We start from the raw sequence: 21,898 nt of genomic DNA, 5'->3' as shown, positions 1-21,898 counted from the left end.
TGTGGCAACACAACAAACCTAATGAAACACATCAGGTTAAACCAACACAGAATATGAGGAATTTATGATGAGGAGGACAGAAGAGGAGAGAACAGAGTCATGATTAAGATGCAAGTTTTCATTTTATAGTGGTTTATAGTAGTTCTTAATAGTTAAATAATGATGTTTAATTATTATTATTTTACTTATGTCTTTTTTTAGTGTTTTTAGTGATCACATATTTTATATGATTGTGTCCTCAGTTTTTTCTGTTGTTGGCCACTACCTCAATATACTTCTGAGTTTAAAATAAATAAATAAATTACTCTGATGTCTTGTGGTCATTATGAAGCTATGATTTTAAATAAACTACTTAGTTTTTTTTTTTTTTAGATTTACCAGACACATAAGGATGTATTTACACAAAGTGTCAGTATCAGATCTGTATCGCCGATACCAGCCTTAAATTTGGTCTGGTATCGAACATCATGACCGGAGAGAGAAATACCTGAAGCTGGAGAGTTTTACAACCAATCAGAGACATTCAGCTAATTGACCTCCATAGCACTCAGATGGGGTGTGGGACTGTGTTGCTGTTACTCTTCTGTCAATCACTGCCTAAGGCCCGCCCCCAAATGATTTGGTTGGCTCAGCAGATCTTTGCCTGAGCACAATCAGTTTCCAACAGAGGTTTAAGATTTTGTGGGATTCTTAATTTGATCTCAAGCAGGCCGGATTAGTAACACAGCAGAATAATAACCTATAAGTAGTGTCAACTCCAGACTTTTTTTCCATTTGTTTTAAGAAATATAAGTGGAATTTGAGCTAATTTCTGTCTGTTGTTTAGTTCTGGGTCTCAGTGTTGTGTCCTGTCCACTTCTCAGAATAAAACAGTGGACAAATAAGAATAGTATTTATTTTCATTGAAAAGTTGCTGTCTTCTACGTAATTTCCGTGCTTTGAAAATTCAAGCTGAGGGCCAGATTAGACCTTCTGGAGGGCCACTTTTATTTGCCGTATGTTTGACACCTGTGATCTAGATGGATCCGGATAAGAATAGATCTTTGGTAGATAGTCTGTCTATGTCTGATGCTCTTCTCTATATGTGTCTTGTTTTGGGAACAGATCTAACTGGATGTGCTCAGTTCAGGTTGAATTTTGCTGAGGTCTCACTAGATTCTGAACAGATAAATAATTAAATTAAAATGTTGCGCCTGATGATTTTGAGCCAGAAAAAGTAACAGGATGATGAGTATGTACCAAAGGAGATTTAGATCAGAAATGCACGGTATGATGGAAAAAGCAGAGTGAAGATGGCCGACTTGTAAAAGAGAAGCCAGCTCAGACTGTGTGACTGCAGTCGCCCTGTGTGTGTCAGAGGAGTGTTAGCTCCCGTTGGTGATAATGACTGAGGTGCCCTTGTGTCCGGGGGTCTGCTCTGACGGCATGCGGAAGTGATCGTAGTGGGCGGGGCCTGTGCTGGCGGAGGTACAGTAGCCCCGGAGGCTCTCTGGGTCATAGAGGTGCTCCAGAGCGTAGCCCGTCAGGGAATACGCCGTATGCTTGTCCAAGTAGGGCCGCGAGTGGGTGTGGGAGGGGTAGAGGGCGGGGGCCGGCGTAGGGGAAGCTGAGCACGCGCCCGGTCGACCCACAGGGTGGTGTAGTTGCAAAGAAAGAGGGGACAGGTCAGTCTGGAGGTAGTCTTTGGGCTTTTGGAGACGCTCAGAACCTGGACTGCTGAGCCTGGATAAGGGGGCGGGGCTAGGCGCAGGGCTGATCACCTGACTCAAACCTCGACACACCACAGTCTGCAGAGGCAGGGCCCCTTGAGTGTACTCTGGAGCGAAGCACGAGCCAGGGCCCCTGGGCAGCCCGTTGGCCGGCCCCAGTGGGGCGTCCTGGGGGTCCTTGCTCAGCTGCAGTCGACTCTCCTCTTCCTTGATCATCTGCTGCGTGGCTCGTATCAGCGTCTCTATCTTGCTGGGTTCTTGCGGGCTGCAGCGGTAGTGGTCGGCGCAGTATCGATCCCCTGAGTCGCTGGCTGAACCTCCTTCCGGGGAGCTGACCACGCTGTCCTCATCCCAGTGGCCGCGAGCTGCAGGAGGAAACAGTGAGAAGAGTCAGCGTCAAGGGAACGTCAACAAACAACAATCAATAATAGTGTCTTATTATTTATTTTGAAGGGAATTATAGACAAACAAGCATGAATTAAACAACCAATGCATTAGAGAACCAGTGTGCAGGATTTAAAGGGATGTGTTAATAGAAATCGTATATAGAGTACTCATAATTAAAGCTGCAGCGTTTTCGTAAGCTTTGAATGAACCCTTCATATCTAAATATCGAGCTAGCTCCATATTTCTACAGTAGCCCAAACACTAGCTCTACGGGGGGGGCTTTTTAGTGGACTTACGAGCACCTAACAGATGATGTAGACTCCCCTACTCTGGGACCAGGAGGGATGAGGATGGACATTCAGTTGCCACCTGCAACCTCACCACTAGATGCCACTAAATCCTGCACACTGTACCCATAAATTAGTGTTTATTGACTGTCATGGACTAAGACCACATTAGTATTCTGTCAGTGGAAACCGTGGCTGTTGATTTGGTTGGTGGAAGAACATCAGCAAAGCCTGTAAAGGGAGCAGGGTGTCGGTCCTCACCGTGGTAGCTGTGGATGGCTGATATGTGTGGCGCGCCGCTGTCATATCCTTCGTGGTGGTTCTCCAGGGAGCTCTTGCTCAGCGGGAGGATGGATCGGGCGGCGCCCCACCACGCGTCCATGCAGGACGGAGGGGCTCCCAGGAAGTACCGGCCGGCCTCGCACCGACCTCGCTCGCAGCTCTGACCGTGGCCGTGCGCGTGGAGGTGCCTGTGGCTCTCGCTGCCGGTGTGTTGCTGCTCTTCGGACAAGCTGTAGCAGAGCGTGCGAGGATCAGCGAACTTCCTGTACACGCAGGAGGCTTCCGGGCCTTCGCTGTGCTCCAGCAGCTGAGGGGAGGCTGTGTCCGTGAGGGGGCTGCTGCCCCACGGACTGTCCTGATCAGACTCTGACCGCTCTGTCTGGAAGCTGGGATACTGCAGAGAGACATGAACGAGATAGGAGAAAGATTTCAAATGGGTTTGCCCGCTGGAAAACGCATTAAAATAGCTGACTAGATTTCTTTGTTGTATAATACGGACAAGCTAATTACAGGAATGAGCCCCTCTGCTCGTTGTCCATAATTTAAACCATTTATGTGATTATTATTACTGTGCGTGCATTGTTTTATGTTGCAGTTTTATACATGAAGCCAGATTTCAATCCAGAAAGTTATCCAGTGCCCGTAAATAGTGCCAGACACATATTTGGCATAGTGATAATCATAGTTGGAATTGCCACGTGACACACATGGCACCACAGTATTTTTTTCCACACGTAGATCTTATATAAGAAACAGCTGTACAGCCATGTTAATTTACTGAGTGCCAGAAAATCACTCAGAAAGATCAAGAGACAATTATAAAAGAGGCACGTTCCCGCTGCCTGCACTCAGCGCCGTGGTGGAACAAACCTGTGTATCTTTTCATGTAACAGGTTAATTCTGGATTATTAAGTCATGGAACTGTTTTGGTTTGGTAATTTCAATGCAGCTGTAACTCACAACTCACCTTTCTGAAACAGATAGCTCCATGTTATTCATGCTATTAATCCTTCCTATGTCCTATATGTTCCTGTATATATTTACTTAAGTCTCTATTTCTTGTGCAATTTATTTTGCTGATACTATTTTATTTTATTTTACTAGATTTTTACTAATATTTAGTTTTATTTAGTCTGTCTAGTGTCTAAGTCTAGTGTGTGAGTTCATGATGGATCCTGAGTCACACTGAAGCCACCTTAGACTCAGCAGGAGCACTCATGCATAAGCAGTGTCTTGCCTCATTTATTAAACAAACAAACAAATAAAACAACAAATAACTGCTATTATAAATGATTACATGAAATGAAAATGCATTATAAATGATCCCAGACTTTTGAAATAAACTGTCCTTATAGCAGTTAAGTAACAAAATTACAAATCTGAAGAGAAATGAATAAATAATTTAATAAATACAGAATACTGTGTGGGATTATATCATTAAAAACATAGTTATTGATGCAGTCATGTGGATGTGAGCTCTGTGCAAGTCTCTAAAATAACTGGGGTCACGGTGGAGATCAATAAATAAGCAGTAACTTGTAGCTAGGGTGTGCTTTCGGGGAGTGTGCTGAACAAAAACACTTTTTCTTAGTTCTGGTTCAGTGAATATTGGTGAGACAGGAGTGGAGACACATTTTAATGCCAGGTGTGATCAATCACAGGTAATTACATTTTCATCTTTTCTCTAAATCTAAGCTGAGTTTGAGACCCCTCTAAGATACGCTCACATAAAGAATAATAGTAAGACATGCAGTCCTCACCTGTGTGTATGGTGAGAGTCTGGCTTTGGTCTTGGGCCGGGACACTCTGCTCTTGGGAGTCCTGCAGGTCTCTGTGAGGCTGCCACCGGTGCTGCTGCTGCTGCTGTAGGGGAAAGAGGCCTTGGACGCGGCCTGGTCCAAAGAAAGCTGGAGGCCTTTATATTCAGTCTCCCTGAAGACACGGCAGATAAATTCCACGCGGTCACAACCGTGACGTTGATGTTTTTCATTTGCATGCGATAGATTTAATACGGTCCATGATTACACAAGGAGAGGTCCCAGACCTGTGGAAAAGCTGTTAAATCACCATTAAATCACACAAACACAGCTCGCGTGTACCTGGATGTTTGTTTGTTTTGTTTTTTCCCCTCTAGGTGCAAAAACCCATTAACATCTGTTTCGCAATTAGAGCCTCATCACGGCGCTGAGAGGGCCGGCGTGTGGAGTGATGTCTGTGATGCATGTGAGAGGGGTTGGGGCTGTGCTAAGAGGGCTGGAGCGGCTGTTGGGATGCTTGTTTTACTAGAAGGATTGCAGCAAGGCCTTCGACAAACATTCTACAGAGGCGAAGCTGTCCAATCAAATACACCAGGAGATTAAAGGCTATGTCTGGCTAAATCAGGCCCATAGGAGAAGCTTGGACGCCTCACTACTGGGAAATGGGAATTGATTTCTCGCTAAAGTGTTCTCACCACGGATGATGAATCAAGTTTGAGACAACAGAAAACCTGGACAGGGTTTACTTGAGACAAATAGTGATCCATCCTCCATGCACATCTCCCCTCTGTCTCAATCTCTGTGCACACAAGCGCAAATTCATACATACAGCTGGACACATTTCATAGGATCTGAATCAGATACATTTGGAGAATCCCAAAATGCCACTTTAAGCACTGCTAATTTAACCAAGATTTCGCTTTTGTGCTGTTGCATTTTTATCGTTATCAGTCAGAAAAGAATACACAAGTGTCGAGACAACACAACCAAATGCTTCCAAAATGCCTTACGCATGCATGGAATTTTGAAGTTAAATAAATAAAAGTTAAATAAAGGACTATATTCATCTCACAGTTTCACAAAATATCTACAACAAATGGCAAAATCAGACACGGCCGAGGCTTTTAATTCCAACTGTCATCAACACCTACGTTTCTATTTTGCTTATTTAATTTACACACACGATTAATCTACAAATCACATTTGACAACTCTTGTTCAATTTATTAACTTTAACTAATGGATTTTACAGGTAACGATCCAAACTGTTATTTTTTTCAATTAGTTGATTCATCTATCGCTTATTTTTCCAATTAATCGTAAACTATTTTCTGAAACCTTTGGTCAAGAACTAAATAATTCTGACATATTTTAACATGATGTCCATGAATGAAGAACCCATTTTTAGTTTTTATTAAGTTTTTATCAAGTTTTATTAAACAAAAGTTCAGTTTTATTCAGTGTCGTCGTAAAGGAGGTGTTCTTTTCTGTCATTACTGAGCATACACAATGCTGAGTATGATTTAACTTCAGTGTCTAATTCTAATTGGACATGCAGCTGTATTATCCTGGAGAGAGGGTCACCAATTAGACTTACATGCACATCTGTGCCTTTGAAATGTTTGAATAAACCCGTGCAGACACAGGGGGAACATGTCAGCTCTGCATGGTGAGGTCAGGCTGGGTAAAACCAGATAAAAAGAAAAGAACAAGGGTGGCAGCAAGAAGAGGGAGTACTGGATTCAATGGAAGCAGGTTATGTAATCGAGAATGGAAGATGTCAAAATGTGCAGTAATATATGTGGAAAATGTTTAGATGAGCAGTGGATTTGTGCACAATTTATGAGGGACAGGGTCATTAAAATAAACTTTTGACTTTTGTCTTAAAGAAAGCTTGTCTGTCCGATGACGGACATCTAAAAGAGTCCAGCGCGTCCTCTTCACTTAATCACAGAGGGCTGTTAGGCAACAGGGAGTATTTTGTAAACCAGAACAAAAGTGCAGCATCACAGACTTGAGAGAAGACGAACATAATGTGGTTATATGTGCCTTTGCTGCAGACATTCCTTCATTGGAGGGGTTGCTAAATCACTGTCAGGTTGTGGTAGCCGTGGTAAACTGGAGTCGGGGCAGGAGGTCCTGAGGTTATCGCAGCTGAACACACAGTGGGAGTTCACATGCAGGTGAAGTGCCCTCATCACCTGCGTTATCCGTGGCTGTACACACTAAAGCTACCGGGCAAACCAACTCTGCTCCTGATAACAACACTCCACAAAAGCCCTCCTCCTCCTCCTCCTCCTCCTCCTCCTCCTCCTCCTGCCTATTTCTGCCTTTTGTCCCATGTTTTATGCAAAAAAAAAGAAGCATACGGTTCCATTTTCACCATATAGTGCATGGTATAGTTGGGTCAGTATATAATTGAAGTCAATGGGATAAACCTTGCACACATTTTTATTAAAAGTAAAAAAAATATATTTTTTTTATGTTCTTTATGATCATGTCTTTACAAAATCACTCATTACTTAAAAATGATTAGATGTCACTTAAACGTCAGCTAAATAACCATCTTCTAATTAGCTAAACAATAATAAAATGAGCTCATTCAGAATTTGTTTTCATTGTGTTCTTTTTGTTAAGTTGAGATAATCATGACAGATATTTATTTTTTGGCAATATATCAAATTATATATGGAAAATAACAAATCTGTAATCTAAGTTACCCTGTACAATCACATTACATTAAATTACATCTCTCAAATCACATGACCTTTCTCCCCCTAATTAGATATTTAATATAAGGTAGTTTGTGACTCAAGTGTGGATTTATGGCATGTCAAAAGTGTTACAACAATATATTTAGAAATAACTTTCATTTTCAATTTACTCAGCTGTATATATGTAATATTTAGAAGAATCCTTACGTAAAAATGCCGTGTGGTGATTGGTTTTAGGCGGCCATGTTGATTTAAACATGATAAACTCAAAAAGTCATGCAATTATATATTGACCCGGCTCACATAGCGTTACAAAAAGAGGAAAACAGGAGGAGAACAGGAGGAATACGAGGTTTAATTCCCCTCACAGCAAGCTGGTGCACATAAACGCTCATCAGGTTTACAACCTAGCAATTAAAGAGTCATAAACACAAAGCTGTTATGGATGTGATGTGGGAGGTGGAGGAAATGTGTGTCAAGCTGTTCTCGTCCTGTGAACGCAGCTCGTTGCGGCGCTTAATGGAGGGTTTCAGAGGCCTTATTCATTCATGTAGTCCCTTGTACATCTGTTAAATTGCGCACATCGAGGGCAATAAAATAATGGGATGATGGGCAAATAAATGGTGAGAGTAAGAGTGCGGCTCGTGAAGGTAGAATCTCAGCCATGATTACAGATTTATTTAATTGGAAGCAAGTGAAAAGTAAAAGCTTGTGATGAGGATTTGCTGGTAACCTCAGTGGCGCTGGATCAGGATTAAAACCCAGTAAATGGCAGCTCAGTCCAGACTGATCTGGAGCTCCTGCCTCTGTTTACGCAGCAGCCAGAGCTGCCAGTCTTAAATAAAGTCTACCAGGAGACTGACGCCACCACAGGGCGGCCGATGATGCAGGTAACAGCCAACACACATGTGAGCACACTTAGCAAACTTAGCAACAAAGATCTCAGACGTTCTGACACAACCGGCATACAGGAGACCAGATGTAGCGATAGCACAGGAATGTTTACTGCCGCCTGAGGTAGAGGACTCACAAAGGTTCTGGTTTTCCCTTAAAGAAATCTGAATAATCATAATCACATTTTCTTTGTTTCACGCTCAGCCTACGTCAGTAACGATCGCCTCACTCCGCGAGCCAGGCTTTAATAAACACACGTCGTATTTCCAATTAACCTTCAGTTTAATTGCTTCACAGCTGCGGTTTGTCGAAATCTCGAGTCCCAATACTCATTATCTTATCAAAGCAGAGAATGACAGCACAGCAGAAATGTGAGGCCTCCTGTGTGACACTGATGTGTTGTGAATGCTTTTTGTGTAACAGTGGCGCCGTGTTGCAAGGTAACAGTATAAGGCTTTGATACTATGAAAAAATGATCCTTTAGCATCCTTTTTTATCAACAGCAGTATACTCCTGCTAATACGCTAAAGCTAGTTTACAGCCAAATACTTCAATATGATAGCTGGCAGTGTGACAATGCACTAAAGTGACCTGTTAGATACAAGAATCTGTGTCTAATGTGAGACTGGTTGCATCATTCAGTCTTTACATGCAGAGCTTAATGGAAAAGGTTAACAAACATGTATGAATGGACAAAATAACACTCCCAGTGGATGAAGCGAGGCTGAAATGGCCTAGAAGTGAAAAGCGTGATTTTCTCCCGTGCATCTCGAATCACAATGATTGAAAGATGATTGTGCGTGCAGCTGCAGATTAGCTATTAGCAGGTAGAGATGGACTGAATGAGGTAAACAACGTACATGACTACGCACACCTCAGATACCCAGGCTTAACGCCTCATCAACAAAAGCTCACAATAGAGACAGAAAGAAGACATGACAGCCTTCTAACCTGGACTGTATATTCTATGTGTCGCCTGACCTTAGAATACGATGTCTGCATTATTAAAATGTATTTTAAACAACAAGCATGAATCAAGTCTTTTTCTCAGAGCGTGAAATCTAATGAAATTGCTATTACACATCGTCTGTGTATGTGTCACACACACACAGACGAAGTGAGAGTGAAAGAGGAACAGACAGATTGACAGTCCTGGTTATTTAACGTGCGATCTTAGGGCGATCATGTCACGGGAGAAACTCAAACAAATAACAGCACACTCACGTGAGGACGTAGTTGACGCTGACGATGCAGTGGGGTCGAGACGAGCGGCTGTTGTGCACAATGGTTGCATAGCTCTGAACCCACACCCAGCCGCCTTGCTTGGCCAGGAAACGGTAGTACTTTGTGGTGACCTGACCTTTCACCAGCACTACAAGACCAAGAGACAAGGAAAGACAATAAATAAAAGCAGATGACGACTGGAGGGGGAAGAAGAAACAAAGGAAATTACAGCACTATGCTTAATTACATTAAAAGCAACGTATGATAAAAGGAAAATAAAATAAATCTGGATGTATTTTATTCTTATATCTTATTGTACATAACATAATGTTAACAGTATATATGTGTAAAGAATTTGTAGGAAGGTAAAACAAACCTAACTCACACAAGTGATGAGCACAGCGCAGGTGGAAGGAGTCACAGCTGTGGACATGATGATATAGAGTCTTCTCTATTAGGTCCTGAGGCTCGTAGCCCGTCAGCTCTGCAACCCTGAACAACACAAACACACACACACACAAACACACAAACAGCTTAGGTTTCCATTACTTCAGAGAACATTACATACTTAACAATAGCTTCTTTACTCACTCTTGCTCTTACGTCAACCACAACCACTAACCCGAGGGCACAGAATCAGATAGGGACGTGTCCCCACCAATAACTCTGGTGGTCTTGATACAAAAACAGTTGAGTCCCTGCTTCTTATTTGACATCTCTAATAAGATTCTGTTGTTGCCAACATGTGACAGGCTGTAGTAACACCCAATTCAGATCTATAAAACAGATAAACAGCATTGACAGCGGGGGAGACGCCAGTCTCCTATTCACGCACATACATGATAATTAAATGGTATTTACCGAGGAGGAAAGTGCATTTTTAATTTGGGTGTGTTGGTAACTAGCGTATTTTATCTGATATGCTCAGGCAGGACGCCAGAGTAGGATACATGCGAAACACTGCTCTCCAGAAACTGTCAAATAGGGCATTTTCAGGACAACTGGTTCAAGCAGTATCTAGACAGTAGCTACATATGTAGGAGATTTATGTGCACTCATGCATGCACTCACATGCAGTTTAATGTCTCATCTTACTATGAAATTAAAGCACAGACCAAATAAACAACTGAAGTTAAAAAAAACAACAATATATATTCAAACTTTGGACTCATCAAAGTAACGATCTTTGGATGATTTTACATGTTACTCTTTTTTCTAAGATGGAAATTAAATATTTTTCTTCCTCATTTTGTTGCAGACGTTCCCAGAAATGTGTGGCACTTGTAGGATACTTTGCTTTCGATCTTCTGTCCGGTTCATCACACACCAGCTCCATGTGGTTAGAGACTGGGCCATGGTCCACTCCATGTTTCCCAGCTTTCCATCTTGTTTTTACCCTGAGGTAGTTCGGGTAGAGCTTGGACTAAAGTTTTGGGTCATTATCTTGCTGTAGGATGAAGCTCTGACCAACTATACCAGAGGAAACTGATGCTATTTTAAAACCTTTAACTGGTAGGGTATATAAAAGATAACATGAAATATCAATCAAAGGTTTACCAAAATTGCAAAAAAAAAGAAAAAAAGAAATCCTCCACTTCCAGGAATTGTCATTATGTCCCTATCAATGTCAAAATCAAAACACGCCCTTTGCTTAACCCTAACCCAAGTCTCCAATCTTGTTTTTTATTCTTCTTAAAAGGACCGCTGTGATCTTGCAATTTCATTCTTTCTTTCCTTTTCATCGTAAAAAGCAGTTATTTAGATTATGTTTACTTGTTTTTTGTCCCCAGAAGGGAGGCACCATGATGTGACTATGATTTATGCCCTCACAACATAATAATATAGCGCAGAACGAAGTGCACACACCCATGCGTGCACGCGCGCACACATGCTCAGTAGTCATTGCGGCTTTTTACACACATTCTCACGGCCAGGCGATCACATGTGTCTACGGTGCGCCGGGAAGGTTCACGACGTACCGTGAGTCGAGGAAGATGAGCTTCATGTCCAGGCTGGCTCTGAACATGAACATGTTGCTGTGCAGTTTGATCTCCGTGACGGCGCTGGGCGGCAGCGAGTGACCCACGGCCACCAGCCCCACGTTCTGATAGCAGCCGTCAAACGGAGACATGTCCAGGCTGTACTGACGGATCTTGAGGTAGCCACTGCAGTGGATCACCTGGGCCAATGGTTTACAGATAGATAGAAGAATAAAAATAGTAAGAAGTGCTCCTTAAGACTCAGGACAGCCCAGTGAAAAACAGAAGAAATCATCATGAACTAGTTCAGTTTTGGTGACTATGACATTCAAAGGTAGTTTATTTTAATCGGAATGAAGTGAACACTATATATATAGTATAATATATATATTATAAACGAAGTGTCTGAACGTAGGTTAATTAATTAATAAAATACACCCTCAGTGGTTTTAGTACTTTAGAAGACAATAATCAACCACTTCTATGTGCTGTAGGATTAGAAATACAGATAGAGATAAAACTTGAATCAAAAAAATAAATGTTTTCTCTACAGTCGTGTGCGAACTAGTTCTCACATTTAGCCAAGGTCTATTTCTAAGTGAAACATGTTGGACGACACTGTGGTGTAGTGGGTAACACTGAATCTGCCAAAGGACTTGGATGGACCCAACAAGCAAGTGGACATTGAGTTGAGATTATGTGGCAAAAGCTTTATCCACAGTCAAGAATTATCTCAGTCTTTGTCAACCTCGTCTAACCAAAATACTGTCCATTTATTCATTCATTTAATTGGGGGGGGGGGGGGGGGGGGGGGGTGGGGGGGGGACTGGAGCCTGTCCCAGCTGTTACTGGCTGAGAGGCGGGGTCAGGTCGGCGGTCTATCACAGGGCTAACCCAGAGAGACAGACATTTACACTCACACCTACGGTCAATTTAGAATCACCAGTTAACGAGCATGTGTTTGGACGGTGGGAGGAAGCTGGTGGTACCCAGAGAGAACCCATGCAGACACACGGAGAACATGCAAACTACCAGTCGACCAGTGGATTTGAACCCACAGTCTTCTTGCTGTGAGGCATCAGTGCTAACCCACACTACTGTACTGTTCAGACTGAAACAAAACCAATCAAATCAAATCAGCTTATACTCTATAATAAAGCAAGCGTTTCCATGGCATTGTCAGTATTTGTCACTTTTGTGTCTCCTAGAGGACGATCCCTCCAAACAAACCTTCACCTAGCACCGCGTTCAGACACACAAAATGAATTACAATGTAGTTGTTGTGAACACTGCAGCTTGTAGTTCCCACTGGTTATCCTTACAGTTAACACATCTGGGACTATCACCTGAAATCCACATTTGTGTGTCACTTCTCACCTGCAGCATGTCTAAGAATTTATTATAAATAAAAACTGCATTTTATTTACTAGTTTTAGTTTGATTTGAGTTGAATATTTGACTCATTTGTCATTTAACAACAAGTAAAACAGTAGCAGTACACCTACCTTGTAGCCTCCACAGGTAAGACCTGCATTTCTTTTAGCGAGGACGCACTTCATTCTCAGAAAGAAGGAGCGCTCCATCTCATATTCTGCAAATAAAATAATGAACAAAAAAGTTATTCATTGTGACTGGTGAGTCCGTGGTTTGTGTAGAACACCCTGACTACCTTGCACAAAGTGTGAGTGGTAAGGTTGGTGTGCAGTGAGGACGGCCGTCATCTCGTCGTGGTCTGCCGGGTGGATGTACTCGTAAATGCTGTTTCCCGTCAACTCTACCTGTTGAAATGAACGTTCAGCTCAGAAGCGGGACATGCGAGGCCCACGGGAGGCTCACGTTAAGTTTCTCAAACCAACCTGCGACAGACCCAAGTGGACTGATGCTGTTTCTGAGATGTACATTATTTTTCCATCCGGCGCCACAACAAAAATGAAGCCATCTAGCGTCTGAAAGAAACAGTAAAAAAATGGGAATAAATGTATTAGCCACAGAAAATATATATTCTTATCAATTTTTATAGACTGCAACATGTTATAATCTTCCTGTGGAGCTGCTATTGAATAAAAAAGACTGATATGTGTCACAACATTTTGACAAAACAACGATTTGAAGTAAAAATGACATGTAACATGCACTTTAAATCCTCAGCAACGTGTTGATAACCTATAAACACTTATAATATATAGAATATAGTTATAATATATAACTCACTTGCTAAATTATTTTAGAAACTTATTCATGGTATTTTTTTGTAATCTTTGCTGTTGTGCTCAATGTAATTAGTTATGTTGCTTTTATATATTGTGATATATCATAATGTAAAGGCTTTCTAATTTGTATAAATTAATATTATTTTATTATAAAAAAAACAATATTCACTATCAACACGACATGAGGCCGCGTCTGTCTGATCAGAGCCAAGCCTCTGGTTGTTTCTAGCCTGTAGGTCTGCAGCCGCTCTCCCTTGTAGCGCTGCTGCTGTGGCTGCTGATGTGAGAGGGGCTGCAGGACAGACTGCGGCTCTGTGCGTGACTACGAATGTGTTCAGCTCATTACACTCTTAAAGCACAAAAAAAAAAAAAAAAAAAAAAAAAAAATGAAGGCAGCAGGAGGCAGATGGTAGCAGCTACTAAATCACACTCACAGTCCACCATGTCTGCCTGAGGAATAATACTAATCATAATAATATTAATAATAATAACAATAATAATAATAATAAAAGTACCTGTAAGAGGTGGGAGCCTAATTCCTGGGTGACTCCATCCAGACTGGTGCGGCTCACGTGACCCCAGGACTCCCCCAGGCCTGAGAAATAAACAAATGACAAGAAAACAACACTCTTTTTGTTTTTGAAGCAGAAGAGTCTTTGCAATGGCATTACAGACTAACGGAGCCTGAGCTCCCATTTTATCCTCTACACAATTATTGACAAGGCTTTCGATTTTAAGACTGTACAAACAACATTTAACTGAGTCCTAGCGGAGAATACAAATGTACTGATGACGCAGCAACATACAGAAATGAACGGGGACTGAGAGGGTAAAGGACATTTTAAATTGAATCACATGCTGGCTTACATTACAGAAATGTAAAATCGTCCCAGCGCGAACTCAAAGTGTTAAGCCTGCAGCGTTAAGCAGCCTGCGGCTCTAAAAATACAACCGAACCTAAAAATAGCCTTGGTGCAGATTTTCTGTTCTTTTTCCCCCCTCCTCTTTCGCGCTCATTTTTTTTTTTCTTTTATCAAATCTGGGGTCACTGTAAATGCAACGGCGTGAAAATGAACTCCTCGTAACAGCAGCGGGACTGGTTTGCAGGGGCAGGGACGGGAGGGGGCCGCTGCTGCTGCTGTGAGGGCCGCCGCGCATTGACATGCAAATCCCGCTGCGCAGAGTAAACAGGCGGCGTGCAGCGACCGGAGCGCAGCGCTTCATCTGGAGCCAATATGGACTCCGCGTTTGCACGAAAAGACACAATCAAACGACCCGAAATACCCAAGCAAGCACGAAAAATACAGGACAAAAAGAAAACCAGCCGGCTTCCACTTCACGCCGGTGATAAATACATATCAATATAGAGCCTTTAAATGACTCGCTGCAGAAGCAAACGTCGCTGTGTTCACTTAATCGTTCGGTTTGAGCTCAGTGTGACTAAACATGCAACATAAACTCAGCTCCACTCTGGGAGGTCGCTTAGTTTTCAATGATAAGAAAACTAAGAATAATTTAGTTTGAACGATACAAAACAACTTAGCCTACCAGTGAAACACTTATCTCCTACAAAGAAACAATCATGTATTATTCTCTCAATTATGGTGATGTGATTATTATTATTGTTATACAGCGCAGTAATTAAATCAAACTTTTTTTGGGAACCTGGATCATGAAGCGACAGATAAAACCCGCGCATGATGTCAGAAACATGTGCGTAACACTAAAGGCTAAACACTAAAGAAAGATATGACCATAAACGCGTATCGATTATTACAGAGACTGGGAGAAAAAGTCTGAGACGCGCTGTGGATAAAATTAATCTGACCTGTTGCAGGAACTCACAAAAAAAATGAATCTCCTGAGCTCCTGAAGCGACCAACACGCGCTCATCGATTCGTACCCATTTTAATTATCGTTTTATTATTGTTGTTATTATTTTTAAATGCATGTTGTTCGTATTTTCTTTTGTCAGGTTTATTTACGACGTGGGACTCGGTAATGTTGCAGATCTATTTCGCTCTATTTCTAAATTAACTTTTGTTAAGTCACGGGCCCCACGCAAATATGGCCGAAAACACACACACACACACACAAATATATATATATACACTTTGGTGAAAACTATAGTTTCTCTTTCTTTACTTATTTGTGTGATCCATGAGGTTTATCCGACCTGCATCTCGGGCACCACTACACATGTTTTAAATACAAGAAATATATTTATATAATATATAATAATAAAAACAATAGAGATCCATCGGGAAGACATGTATTTAAATAATGATCTCCATCAAATATCACGCACGCATTAAGACAGCACAGAGATCGCTTGCAGGTTCAGTGCGTTGAGGATAAATTAACCGTTCAAGCGAAACTATTTTTAAGGAAACGTGACACAGGAAAAAAAAGTTTATTCTCGTTAATTTAATCCTGACACGAATCTCAATTCTCGTCATAGTAATAATAATAATGATAATGAACTTTTTTTGCACAATCCATGCGTCAGCGAGTTGAGAACTATGGATTAAATTCACCAATCAGAAGAAATAGAAGCTAAACGACTGTTCATTAAAAAAAATAAGTCCGGAAGTTGAATATCGTTTAGATCCGTGTTATATATCCTTTTAAAAACTCGCCACATGTTGAATTTTTTAAGCTACCCGCTTATAAAAAGCAGTGAGAATATAAAAATATTTTTTTTGTCCAACAGTGTAATTCGTTTACCTCGATTCTTACAATTACATGTCTTTTTCTTTACATTTTTAGCCCCATTTCCTCATATTTTAAACCACTACTGCCTAAAAAGAAACCATTAGATAACCTCTTATATTAAAAAAAAATGAAAAGAATAATTCATCTGATTTTTGGTCTCTTTATTGAAATCTCCTTGATGGAGAGAATTCGGCAGGTTAGACCTCCTCGTGGTGTGGGGTGTCCTGTAATTTAACCCGGGATAACGTGGCTGAGGTCATGGGTCATGCTACCACTCGGACCACTCGGTGTGCCATAAATAAAAGTGACCAGCTCAAGTCACAGAAAAAGAAAAATTAGGAACTCCTTCAGCGTTCCTCCTCCCCAACTTCTGCACAAGCCCTTTCAGATGAGTCCTCTTCACAGCGAAAACATCACAGGCCCCCATCAGTGTATGTGCATGAGAGCTCACGGTTTAAAAAAAAAAAAAAAGGAGTGAAAAGTCTGGGTGAAGAGGTCTGGCCTCCAGGAGAGGTGATATATTGAGGAAAACACTACAGCGCGCAGAGGACGCGAGAGTAAGAGCCTGTGCATGAGCCACACTGTTCTTTAAATTATTCAGAGCTTTGCAGGCGTGCTTATGTTGTCAAATACGTGTAACAGCATAGTGTGACAGACACACAGACATCTCCCAGTCATGCGAGACACGCAGAATGTGGGAGACTGTGCCAGATATGACAAACACACAACATGCTATGCTGTATATGGCCTTGTAAATACTGATATTTGAGTCTGCGCTAAATAGCTGTTAGCTTATAATTATGATGGCTATTATTAACCCCCTTTTTTTTGGAGTGCTGCATTTTAATAATAAGAGCTACCGTATTTTCATTTGTTTCACAAACTATTCACACAAATAAATATAATAAATACCGCTCATTGGATCTGGAGATGTAAATAACAGGACATTTCTCTTGTCTTAAAGCAGTTTCTTAACGATTGGTTCAATTTTTAGATTTTTCAAATAATTTCGATTAAAAGGACTATATCCGTTTAATCAAACGCATCCTGACTTATGTTTCAGTCTGAATTGCTGGAGTAAACTTTATCATGAATGGATTCCTTTTACGCGTCCTTCTTGTGATAGAAACGTTTAATGTTTTTATTAAATTGATAACAAGCGCATCTCCCGCAGATGTGATAAGCATATTCCTGCACATTCAAACCCAGTACACACACTGTACTGTACCTGACGTCATTTTTTTTTCTTTGCAGTCTGTGAAACTGGTGATGTAAATTTTCAACATGAGCTTCCCAGCATAGCTAGGCGCCTGCCTCTTCAGGGTGTAACAAACCAAACTAAGCAGTATCCATGTTTCTCTTTGTGTTTTCCCTCCAGGTTCTTTGTCGCTGCGCTCTCCCCCTACAACTCCCCGCTTTACTGTTACAAGGAGCTCCATATGCTGCGGGGATCAGGCGTGCAGATCATACTAATATCCGCAGCTCTGCAGCAGTCACGCAGGATGGAACCTCATCACGGCTTAATCTGCTGGCAGGGGCCGCCAGGGGCCCCGGAGAGAAACCACAGCACTGCAGGCTGTGATCGCACACAATCACAGGAGACTTCTGCTGCTGTTGACTCGATGGGACGGACCGAGGAGAATATTCATTCCCCGATATGTGATTTTCTACTGATCGTCTCAAAAAATACTTCATTATACTCGGAATTAATGGCACTAGACCAGATGAAGGCACCAGAGAAGAGCGCGCGCAATAAATACACTAAAACGCGGGATTTGCCTCCAGACCGTGATTTAGATTTTTAAGCAACGCTCAAAAATAAAAAATAAAAAATACGTTTCACTAATAATTAAATAAATTCTAAAAACAACTCACATACTAGTATGGATCGTATATATGTATATTATGTGTGTGATTAAACCTGGCTTATATTTTTGTTATTATTTTTTTCCAGTCAGATATTTGAATCATTTTGAGATTTGCGATTTGACCTGAAATAAAATATATTATGTGACCAGGAAATAAAATATATTATTATATAAAAAAGGAAAAAACAAACAAACAAACAAACAAAAAACCCCCCACAAAAGCTGCTTTTCCGGCTATTATGTATATGTATATATAAAATCCTGCAAACGCAACACAAGGCATTTAAATATTATGCAAGTATATGTCCTATTAGCCCATTACTGCTAAAAGGCTAATACTAATAGTAGGGTAATAACAATATTAATAATAATAATAATGATAATTGTTATTGTTTTTATAGCCCATATTCCTGTCTAATTTCCCCATGGGTGGGATACACAAACAACGTTTAATGTCTTAAAAATTAGCCGCCATTGTAGTAGACTAATAACAAAAGGAATAAACCAATAATGTAGCCATATATTTCTAATTGCATTGCTATTTATCAGCCTTTTCTCTCGGGTCGTGTGCAGAAGCAGCCCTCTTACCTTCAGGAAACACCACCCTCATCTTCAGGTAGCTCGTCGTCAGCCGGATGATGGAGGCTTTATCCAGCTGGGAGGTGATAGCCGAGGGAAGCGGCAACAGTTTGGCCAGTTCGTAAAATTCACTATTCTCCTTTTCCCGTCGAGTCCGGGCCGCATTTTTGGACTTCTCCTTCATGTTGCCTCCGACCGCCGGTCCTCTCTGAGTGGGTCACTGAGCGTCCAGGTGTCTCGGAAGCATTTTTATTTCTTCTTTTTCTTACGAAGCCGCGGCGTCTCCAAACATCAAAGTAGTTCCTCCGTGCGCTCGCGCTAAAACCTCCAGCTGCTGCTGCCGCGTGAACTCTTATTTCCCATATTTCCAGGTGTTTCCGCGACTAATTCCTGGATTTCTGAAAATTAAAGTGTCTTTTTTTTCTTCTTCTTTGGTCAGCCCAACACGGAGGGCTCACCACACACTTGGCTCACTCATTAGCCGGCGTTGAGCTGCGCTCCTGGCTGGGAATGTATAGGCCCTGTGGGATGAAACATTCACCACACAGAACATTAATTCGGAGGCAGACACGCTCGTGAATTAAAACAGCAGGAGTTAGCCCACTGAGGTACATAAAAACTAAAACATAAAGCAGTTAAATTCAGTATTTGTGAATATGATTCACCCCGCTTACCTCAACGCGGTCCGTTTCCTAATGTGATGCCCGAAGAATCTCACTCGCACATCTTTCATCCTGTGAGATTTTCTGGATGAAGGCAGCGCATCTAGAGCCTCGGAAGAACCCGCCCACTACGGAGCAGGACACTCCGCTCCCATTGGACGATGGGAAACCCTCCTCGCGTCCCTATTGGCTGCTCTTCGTAAAGACGAACTCCGGGAGAAACGGGGATTGGCTGGTGGAAGATGTTCACCTCTGGCTTCGGGATGGATTAAAAAAAAAAAAAAAAAAAAAAAAAAAAAAACCCAGAACGCGGGCACTGCTGCTCTTTCACTCCCCATCTGGAAAGAAAATGGTATGCAGAAATTCGTTTTGAAATTTCCCGTTAAAAGATGTAGACAACAGTTTATTAATAAAAACTATAATTTTTTTGCATTTTAAAAAAATAATAGTTTGTATTTAAAACCCATATTTCATTTGTGCTGGCCTGTCTGTCTCAATAGCTAAAATTATATATATTATTATAATAATTTGTTATTAATCTACTGCTCTAAGCAAATCTAATATTTCGTAGGAGATTTATAGCCTAAAAAAATACGCAATCTCAGCGAAGACAGATGCTTCTTGCTGCAGAAGATAAAGCTTCAAAACACAGGTTAACAAATGGTGTCAGTAGTGGATCTAGATCTATAGGCACGTGTAAACTACCCTAAATCGTTTTAGCCTGCACGTCCTAAAATGAACAATTAATCAAGCAAAGAAAAGTCAAATACAGTCAAAATAGAGTCTGAGAAGTTCGCTTTCTCTGTTAAATCTCTATCTGGACTGAGAGCGTTGTGCTTCACACATAACAAAGCACACGAGTAGTTTTTTACACAAATGTTCAATTACAATGTCAAAGTTAACATAATAATAATAATAATCATAATGAGCAGTATCAGGCCTGCCGCAGATGTAATGTCATTTATTAATTGTGAGAACTGGCTGATGCGGGTATGATTACACTCTGGACTCTGATGATGATGATGTTGTTGATGATGGTGGTGGTGGAGGTGGTGGTGGTGGTGGTAATGGGATCCAGCCTGCGGTGAGAAAATCATCCTGGATACTGGAGGCGCACGGAATGGTTGACCCCTCTCTGCAGGTCCAGATTTACTGGTAATTAGGCTGCGTCTGTGGAAAATGTGACGGGCGACGTAAAAAATAAAAAAAAAATCACACATTATGTCTACAGGCAGTCATCATCAGGATATGCATTCATCACCAACAAAGTCATTATTGTTTAAGAGATCCAGGAGAAATGAGGTACTCACTGTGTGTTTCTGTAATGCTCCATTCACACTGTGGCCCAGAGAGGATTTAAATGATTTAAATCCTCCCTATCAGGAGAGGAAACCTACTGGATCCACACAGCAGCTGCAGTGTCATGTGTAGATATTCTTAACAATATAGAAATCATTGTGGTAATAAATGTGTTATTTATTTATTTATTCTTTTACATTTATGCTAGTATATGTACATACAGGCACAGGACACCAACTACAGACCAGAAAACTTCGGAGTATTTATTTAATTCAGAGAAACCATGATTACATGAATAATTAAATCAAGAATATGTATGTATATATATATATATATATATATATATATATTTATATATTATATATATATATATATTATATATATATATATATATATATATATATATATGTATATATATATATATATATATATACATATTTATTTATTCTTGATTTTCTTTCCAAGCTAAAACACAATTAACAATTAAAGATTCCAGCTTATTAAAATACAATTTGTCTACTTGCATGAAAGAAACGTTAAAAGTTTCGTGCGATTTTGTACTTACTACTTATTTTTTTTTCATTTATTTTTTATTATTTTTTACTGTTTTTATTGATTGATATTAATCCTTCTATCGACACACTAACTCAAAATAAAAGTCTCCAATAGAATATAGCTACATTAAGCTCAATATTGACTCAAACATCCAAGTCTTAGGTCTATTTCTGAGCCTCCGGGGCTCAGTCAGACCTTGAAAGTAATAATCATAATGTGTGCTAACAGGTTAGTGTGAATTTAATTAAAATTGCACCATCAAAACACAAGATACCAACTGCTACAAGGCAGGAAGCTGCTGTATTTTTTTTTTTTTTTTTACACCTGAACTTGAAGCCACTTCAAGAAAAGTGAGAGTGACCTCTGACAAATAAACCAGCTCCATGAGCATCTTCTGTGTTGTGATATTCATGATCAGATGCTGCATGTGTGCGTCAGGAAACAGAATTGTGTAGAAATTCTTGACAGACGTTTACTGTGAGTTAGAATCAAAAATGTCATCCTCCTCTAAAAGATACCACTGCTGCTTCCCACCCAGGGTTCTGTATTTGATGGCTTACTCAGACATCTGAATAAAATACAGCCATCGTTAATATTATGACCAGTATGCGAGCTTTTTGCTGCTATAAATTTGAAACGTCTCATCTGGCCTGAGGTTTGGAGGTTGTGGAGATGCTGGGTGTGTTCCACGTTTTTATTTTAACGCCAGAAACTTGATTTTTCCTTCTGATAGGGCCTAAATCACAGACTTTTCCTGAAGGGTTTTAGTTTCCCAGGA

At 40.8% G+C, this 21,898-nt stretch overlaps 1 protein-coding gene across 1 annotated transcript; it reads right to left on the bottom strand.

The window, feature by feature from the left end:
- Positions 1-325: 325 nt before the first annotated feature.
- sim1a (SIM bHLH transcription factor 1a) lies at positions 326-19,351 on the bottom strand. Its single transcript, XM_047597889.1, has 12 exons — positions 19,279-19,351; positions 18,614-19,125; positions 13,958-14,037; positions 13,089-13,178; positions 12,902-13,010; positions 12,738-12,823; positions 11,233-11,432; positions 9,639-9,745; positions 9,254-9,401; positions 4,426-4,597; positions 2,645-3,059; positions 326-2,074 (listed from the first exon to the last, which is right to left on the bottom strand). Exons 2-12 carry the CDS (start codon positions 18,786-18,788, stop codon positions 1,365-1,367), a joined length of 2,292 nt encoding a protein of 763 aa, XP_047453845.1. The 5' UTR covers positions 18,789-19,125; positions 19,279-19,351; the 3' UTR covers positions 326-1,364.
- Between the last annotated feature and the right edge of the window lie 2,547 nt (positions 19,352-21,898).

This window comes from Mugil cephalus, chromosome 11 (genome assembly GCF_022458985.1).
Source record: "Mugil cephalus isolate CIBA_MC_2020 chromosome 11, CIBA_Mcephalus_1.1, whole genome shotgun sequence".
Taxonomy (NCBI): domain Eukaryota; kingdom Metazoa; phylum Chordata; class Actinopteri; order Mugiliformes; family Mugilidae; genus Mugil; species Mugil cephalus.
The sequence above is the reverse complement of the archived record's forward strand: the minus strand, read 5'-3'. Positions and strand labels throughout refer to the sequence as shown.

Excerpts from the sequence above, each read along its gene's own strand:
- sim1a (XM_047597889.1), bottom strand. The coding sequence starts at position 18,788 with ATGAAGGAGAAGTCCAAAAATGCGGCCCGGACTCGACGGGAAAAGGAG. Across the intron at positions 14,038-18,613 it reads GAGGGTGGTGTTTCCTGAAG|GCCTGGGGGAGTCCTGGGGT; the intron begins GTAAGAGGGCTG and ends TTTATTTCTCAG. Across the intron at positions 13,179-13,957 it reads TAGGCTCCCACCTCTTACAG|ACGCTAGATGGCTTCATTTT; the intron begins GTACTTTTATTA and ends TGTTTCTTTCAG.